Raw genomic sequence first — 7,953 nt, 5'->3', positions numbered from 1 at the left:
TATATCTATCTATATATATATATATATATATATATATATATATATATATATATATATATATATATATATATAATTGATTTTCTTGAAATAATATTTAAATGAAGTGATTTATATTTGGAAGTTTTTATCTCTAAGATTAATTTACATTGGGATTTTATGTATAATGCAATAAATTTGATTGTTTATTGAAATAATTAAGAATTCTCAAATCCGAAAAGGAAAACAGTTTCAATAGCTTATAAGTGCAGTGTAGAACTTTAAAACTAGGGTTTTTACTTTTTATTGCTTGTTTGTTTGAGTGAGTGGTTGCAAATTTGATTTTATATAATCTTGATTTTGAAAATTGATTGTTTTAAGTGTTTGTTTCGATTGAGCTGGTTTATGGTTTATGGTTGACGAGATTTATCAGTTGAGTTAGCATTTGCAGACAATTGAAAAATTACTATTGTTAAAGTAGGTTTGTGGGGGAAAATAATGTGAAATTTTCAACTATACTTAGAGTTACATTTTTTACTTTTAAACAAATGTTCATTTTGGAGCAAGCTTTTTATTTTTTATTAACAATGAACCATAACCTTTTTTTTAACAAAGTCGTGTTTCTCTCAAGCAAATGGAAGTTTGAGCTATGCAATTTTAAATCTAGTATTGCTGTTAGATGTTTGAGGTTTTTCTTGTTGTGCTGTATTGCTGCTAGCATTCAATCTTCTTCAGGGGCTGAATATTACATTCTTAACGCCCCTGTGTTTGTTATCATGAGAAGTTTTGGATCTGGATTTTTATGCTTTTACAATTGGATTATGATAGAACTAAAGTGTGGATGTATATAACTGTAACTCCCTTGATTTGAATGATTAGAATTGTTCAAGTTGCTATATGTACTTCCATGAATTGACTTTAGTTTTGATAGCAAGAAATTTGTCAACATCTACTACCGTGGAATGTTGGAGTCATCTATCAAGAAAAGGTATGAAATTCTGAAAGGTGAATAGATTTGCTTCTAGATGTGCCTTATTGAAAAGTTATAGTTCATATTGCTATTATTTATTTAACAAATTATTTTAGATGGTTTTAGTTAAAGTAATGTTCGGAATCACTATGAGTTTGTTGATATTTTTGCTATTCTATTTAGCAACCAAAATACCAAACTGAAGAGTATTCAATGATTTCATTGCCCATTAAGCCCTATATGGATGCTGAAGGATAAGTGAGAGTATTGTAAATGGTGAAACTCCTTTCCCCCTTTTCTTCTTTCTTCATGCTAGACATACCTTCAGAACTTTAATGTTATTTCCCTGTTTTTCATGAGGTCTAGAATGGTAGAATAGAATGTGTTCCACTAATAGGTGGTATGGCCATCAAAAGTCTCAGCATTCTAAGAACTATGGAGGATAAATAAGATATTGTATGATGATGGTGCAGGACAGTGGCAGAAATTGACTAAATATTTTGAGGGAATGGCGAGTTGTTGATGAGTAAGTTAATAACAGAAAAGATTGTTCAATGCTGAGATTAGGGATGGAAAAACGAGCCCGGTCCGCCGGGCGTGCCCGTTTTGTCTACATTTTTTCGCAAAGCGGACCAAGATTTAAAGTCCGGCCCATCTAATATGTCCGTCCTGCCCCATTCAGTTTTTTGCGGGCGTGGGCATTAACAAGATTTTTTGCAATTTTTAGCCTTTAGGAGTGCAAAACCCGCATGCCAGCCCCTACCACCCTCATTTTTTCGGAGGGTGGGCCAAGAATTTAGGTCCACACCCTCAACTATACTTGTCCCGCGCCTTTTTTTTTCCGGGCTTTTGTAGGACGGGCTTAAACACATATTTGCCACCCCTTGTCGAGATACTGAAACAATGTTCAGATTTGAGAGGTAAAAGAGCATATCATTTCCTTGCTTTGATAAAATCAAAATTTGGTATGTGACAAGGGATAATACTTCTAAAGTGAACATGCCTCTAAAATGAGCAAGTGAGCATATATAACCATACGTGTTTGTATTAGAGGCAGACTTGCTTTGGCATCCCTAACTACTCGATGAGATACTTGGGCATCCCGAAATGCCTAAGTTTCTATCATAGCACCACCCCTAGAGCCGATGTCCCGGTGGCTGATACTCTATGGTGCCTTACTTGGCCTTATCCTATTAGCCCCTCCATAGGTATCCCTTTTCGAGCCACTAAGCATCTAAGAACTTGGCAAGCCCTCCCTTTATAAGCTAGCTATCAATGAGGACGATTGTATCAAAGACTATTCTATCTTTGACATCTGTTACCTCAATTGACAAAGGGATTATAGAACTGATAAGGTTAGAGCAATAGTGGGGGGAGCTACCTCATGTGCCTCAAAGAAGCTCGCTCCTCCAATGATCACAGATGTTTTTAACAGAAAATGATAGCCATAAGATTTCTTTCTTCAACTTATAAGTTGTTCCTCCATTTGTAATATATTTACTATTTCAAAGTTTTTTCTCATCTTTCTTACCCATTTTGTGTTATTGAGATCTGTAACTCAACTTCTGAACACATTACTTTGCCTTATTTCTCCTGTAAATATATCAATCATTTACATACAAGGAAAGAAGAATAGTGACACTTCTATGCACTTCCATATACATCACTTTGATTAACTTTCAATCTAAACCTATTCAAGTAATATAACCTACATATGCTAAACCACCTAACTACTAGTTAATGGTGATTCCTATCAAATCACTTTTAGTTTAGTGGTTAACTATATGTAGATCATTGGTTAAACAAGCTTGATAGTTGGTTAAACAAAGTGAAGTATGAGTAGCATTATTCTCCTGCAACAAAGTCATCAATGTTCACAAGTATATCATAGCCATCAATTGCAAATGTGCATGTGCATTTTTTTCCTTTGATGTTCAGAGTATATAAAAGTTGACATCTTACTATGCATTAACAGTGCAAATATGCACAGCAAGCCAATTCGATAAAGAGAGATACCATAAACAATGTTATACTACTGTGTCAAGTGTGAGTTTTCTTGCACTTGAAAAACAACATGAATATGAAATAATGAGAGTTCTTTTGTGTGGAAGTTACTTTTCTCTTCTGATTACTTCTTCCATGGTTTCAAAACAGCGAGTACTATAAAGATGGCAATGAGCAGGATCAATATTATGGCAATCATCATGCATTTTCTTGACTTCTTTTGCAGACTCTTTGCAATGTGAAGAGAGTCGTTACCCGATTTCACATGATCAGTTGTATTTACCACCTGGTTATATCAGAATAACATTTTGTCAGCACAAAAAATGATTACCAGAATGAAATAATGAAGGAATTAGTGTAATATATCAAACAAACTAATAATTCACAAACATAAATAGCTGATATGACTAAATGTAAGTTTTTACTTGACTATATTACGTTTGATGGTAGGAAAAGAAAATGATTTTATAAGAAACTAGTTAAAAACCCGTGCTTTGCGGTCAAAATGGGTTAATCTGCAAACACAAATTGATTATTTCCTGCCAAAAATAATGTTCTAAACATGTGAAAGAAACATAGATAGACCATCAGTGATAATACAATACATATTGGATTGTTCAAATGGCATAAACCAAGAACTTCAATGGTTCTCATATTGGGTTACTTAAAGTGGACTTAGTTTCTGTTTATCCTTTCAACCAAACTAATGGAAACCAAGACAGATGGTTGAAAATAGTTGTATTAAATTGTAAATTGAAAAATAAAACTGAAATGAACTAGAAAATCAAGTGGATTCCACTCAATCATATAGGACTCACATGAACTTCAACTATTCTATTACCTTTTTTCCATTTCTAATGAGCTAATAATTGATAGTTTTTTTATAACACTCACATTCAAATCCTCTTCATTATTTATTTCTTAGAATGAACCTAATATAACTAAAGTCTCTTTTCTTAATTCCACCTAGTTTAATTGAACTATACACCGGCAAAATAATCAATAAACTTTTCCAATTTTAACCCTTTGAAAAATTGAAAACAACTCGTTAGATGATCACACATTAGAGCTAATAGTTATAATTAACACTTGTTTTTTATATAAAATATGATATGTAGGTGGTTAAAAAAATCAGAACCAATATCAAGAACCAAGTACCGTGTTTCTGTCAAACTCATTGTGAATCCAGGCATATACTAAGATGTTTTTGTTTTTTATAACTAAATATGGAACTTAGATTAACCTTATAAAGAGGAACAAAATCAGAGAAACCGGCTTTAGAAGAAAAACAAGAAATGCAATATTTGTCACAAGCAAATGGCAGCAAAACCATCTTTAGAATGGTACAATACACAATGTGATAAGAGGCCTGATAAACATTTGTGGGCTACAAAGAATAAGAATTTCATATTGTGACACACACCGATGTATTACTAAGTCAGAAGACAAATCACACCACACAAATCAAGCAACATACTAAAAAAAAGGTCTTATAAAAAATCCTGTTCTATGATGTTCCCGCCGACACATGCAAATGCTTTCGTGACCAACCAAGCCAACACAACTCTTATATATAGACAACAGACAAAGGGACTCGGACTCAAGCGCCCTTGTTACTCTTCCAAGGTTTGATAACACCGACAACTATGATAGCTACTATTATTAACAGGATCACGATGGCAATGCACATCCATTTTCGAGAGTTCTTCTGGAGTTTCTTAGCACTTTGAAGTGCAGTTGTCCCTCTCTGGACATGATCTACTGCATTGTTGACCTGAACAAGCCTCTTATTAACGCAAATTGAACTAAACGTGCGCTGCATTCTACATGCAAACATATATATATACAGAAAAAACAAGGATGCGAGAACACAAACAAACCTGGCTTTCAATGTTGTCTAAAATTTCTCCTTGAGCATCAACTAAGACTGCCATGTCGAGGTAAATCTGAGAAATAATAACGTAGGATTAGACATACTCACTATTATTACTATCATTGTCCACTAATATGTTCTTGCAAGTAAACCTGATGTAAATCAAGAAGTTTTTTCTCGATTTCTTTCACAGCATCGTGTCTCTCCTGAATTTCTTCTACCGTGTTCACTACCTGTAACAGCCCAAATTTTATGAATCAAACTTTTACTTTAACAAGTTTTGATTTTCCACACAAACAATGACAAATCATAAATCAAGTACCTGTCCTCGGCCAGCTTCAAGAATTGCTTGTTGGAAGATTTGCTCGCTGTTTCCAGTTTCTATCAGGTGGTCAATCGTCTAACATAGTCATTAAACAAACAGTTTATAACCAAAACTTAGATTTATCCAATATCTCATCTCATGTAACAAATTCATGAATCAAACTCACCTCATCATCTGGCCTAGTTCCCGTGACTGTTAGAATTGAGTCAAACAAACAATCACAAAGTTAAAAACACAAGGACATGATAACTATAGTACTACAGTAAGGTAACACGGTTAACTTCATCGAGGGAGTAAAACTTCAAACCTGTAATAACTCTTCTCTCCACAACCTCACGATATTCATCTTGTATTCTTTGTCTCAGAGTCTGCAACATAAACATTGATGATAAGATAGATATAAATACGTAAAAACGGCTTCTAGTGTTACGTGGTTCGGATTAAAATACCTGAAACTCTGTCATAAGATCCCTGAATTTTTTAGTCAAGGAACTGCGATATCAAGGAAAAGTAGATATTTCAGCTTCTCGGGAAGTTTTATCAAGTAAGCTAATAAAAATATGTACTATAAATTTACTTTGTCATATTCATCCTTGCTCTATCAATACCGGTTCCCTTCTCACAGCCAGGCTTTTGTCTATTGTTCAGATTCTGCACACAAAAAAAGTCCCAATTAAATAACTCCTTTACGTGTCTGAAATTTATATAACAAACCGACATATGCTAAAAAATATCCATCAAGCATCCACTTACTTCTCGGTTGATAGCTTCAATTTTCGCTTTGACACCATATGCAATCTTTCCAACTTCATCGATATCTTTTTCCATCCTCTTCTTGATAGCTGAGAATGATGTAAAAGGTCAATTTAGTCAACTTGAAGTGATTTTAACTAAAAACAATACAGAAATTGCGTATAAACAATACCCTTCATGGAAGATGCCTTTGTAACAGCTTTTGATTCCTCATTAGCTTCCTGCAAAAAGTGCATTTAGCAACAGCTATAAACGAGACGGTGCTGCTACAAAATACTTAACGATGAAGATAATGGATACCTTTAGCTTTTGAAGTAGCACAGATAGCTTCTCAATTTGTTTATCGGCGTCTTGGATCTTATAAAGAAATAACAAAATATCAGTAAACTTAGGATATTCAATAGACGTACTGAACAAAAACAGCTTGAAGCAGCAAAACTTTTCGGGTTTACATGTGTTCGGTTTCACAGTAGGAAGAGTCAAACGTGATTCTAGACGCATAAATGACATGTCCGATCTGAAGCTAATCTTCGAAAATCAAACACAGTTCCAAACATATATGCAAAATTGATTTTGAGTTTTGACATGTTTGGACAATGTTGATTGGAATTGATTCTAAGTGCTCCATATTCAAACACAAACTACTTCATATTCGACTTACTTTAACTAAAATCAACTATACAGAATCAATTCATTCAAAATCAATTCCGGTACCCGCATAACCAAACACACAAATACAAAACACCAAATTAACATTTTCGATCGATAAAAGATTAAAAAGAATCAAATAGCAAATACATAGTGTACCTGTTTATTAAAAGCTTCCATTCCCATATCAGAATTGCTTCCTGGAACCTGCATTCCCATTTCAATATCACCTTGTCTAGAAGGCTGCCCATTAGTAGCCTCACTAACAAATGAATCCTGCAACAACAAAAAAGGGTAAAAAAACTATCTTTACACTTTGATCTCAAGAGACAATAACATGATACTTTACTCAATCTAAGTCAAATCAAAAAGCCAAAAATCAAAACCACCCAAAATCTACATAGGGATTAACTATGATCTGAGTTAAAGCACAAACCAGAAAATTCTCCAATCCAATAGTGATAAAATCAATTTTAATTTTCAGATGAGTCCAGGATTCAAAGCTAAAAATTGAACCTCACTTAACAATTCACAATAAAAAAATTAATCATAGTATGGCACTTCATAGTATACAAAGAGTACCAAATCTGAGACTGGAATAGATGAATTTTGCAAAAACCCATGATCAAAATTGAATTTTTGGGTGAAGAGAGGGAATTAGAGATATGAACTTACAGTAAGAAGGTCGTTCATGTTGAATTCAGAGAGAGAGAGGAATGTCGAAAGAAGAGACTAAAACGGCAACAATAATTCTGTAAAACGACAGCGAAGTTATGCTAGGGAGAACGAGGCAACCCACGAACTCTCTCTCAACAACAATGCCTTTTGTTTTTGTTTTTGTTTTTTTTTGTCTTGTTTTATCTTTATATTTTTATTTTGAAGTATAAGAGGATTTCTTGTCTTGTTTAATGTTTTCAAATTTCAATAAATTAGTTCTTAAAAATAATAGAGTAAATAAATATCCAATGTAGTATTTGACTTTTTGACCAAAAGAAAAATATCAAAAGTAGTTGCTTTTTGTAAAAGTATTTTCTTGGATCAAAATTACAACAAGGGGTTCATTCCACCAAATTTTATTGGGTTCATTACATTTTACATGCTTCTTCTAAATTCTATAAAATTTAAAAATGTTTTTACTTAAAAGTTAACTTCCATAAAATATTCGAATGATCTTTTGAAAAAATTTCCATCTGGATAAATTACTTGAGAATAATCAATAATTCAGTAAATAAGTACATTATGCATCAACCTATAATATATATGTTTTATTAAATTAATTCAATGGATAATCAATCATACATACACTTTCAATTACAATTACATGAATATGAATTAAATCTAAGTTGTCTTATTTGTTTAAGAGATGAAATTCTGACTTAAAAAATATGGGTAATAAGTAATTGT

General features: G+C 32.9%; 1 protein-coding gene and 1 long non-coding RNA gene across 3 annotated transcripts; one reads left to right on the top strand and one right to left on the bottom strand.

Annotated features, from left to right (window-relative positions):
- Window positions 1-2,817: 2,817 nt before the first annotated feature.
- LOC127086756 (syntaxin-132) lies at window positions 2,818-7,475 on the bottom strand. 2 transcript variants are annotated; one of them, XM_051027556.1, is made up of 13 exons: window positions 7,225-7,409; window positions 6,709-6,825; window positions 6,202-6,258; window positions 6,074-6,122; window positions 5,902-5,990; window positions 5,726-5,799; window positions 5,598-5,640; window positions 5,456-5,516; window positions 5,315-5,340; window positions 5,146-5,223; window positions 4,976-5,056; window positions 4,831-4,896; window positions 2,818-3,236 (listed from the first exon to the last, which is right to left on the bottom strand). In XM_051027556.1, exons 1-13 carry the CDS (start codon window positions 7,240-7,242, stop codon window positions 3,075-3,077), a joined length of 921 nt encoding a protein of 306 aa, XP_050883513.1. In that variant the 5' UTR covers window positions 7,243-7,409; the 3' UTR covers window positions 2,818-3,074. The 2 variants fall into 2 exon arrangements, with proteins under 2 accessions (XP_050883513.1, XP_050883512.1); XM_051027555.1 differs by lacking the exon at window positions 2,818-3,236 and adding an exon at window positions 4,269-4,724 and having other exon boundaries at window positions 7,225-7,475.
- LOC127086757 (uncharacterized) lies at window positions 2,843-3,382 on the top strand. The gene is made up of 2 exons (XR_007789599.1): window positions 2,843-2,992; window positions 3,101-3,382. It is a non-coding gene; the product is annotated as an uncharacterized LOC127086757 (long non-coding RNA).
- Window positions 7,476-7,953: the final 478 nt, after the last annotated feature.

The sequence above is a fragment of the Lathyrus oleraceus genome, chromosome 5 (genome assembly GCF_024323335.1).
Source record: "Lathyrus oleraceus cultivar Zhongwan6 chromosome 5, CAAS_Psat_ZW6_1.0, whole genome shotgun sequence".
Lineage (NCBI taxonomy): Eukaryota > Viridiplantae > Streptophyta > Magnoliopsida > Fabales > Fabaceae > Lathyrus > Lathyrus oleraceus.
This window is presented reverse-complemented; position numbering and strand designations above follow the sequence as displayed.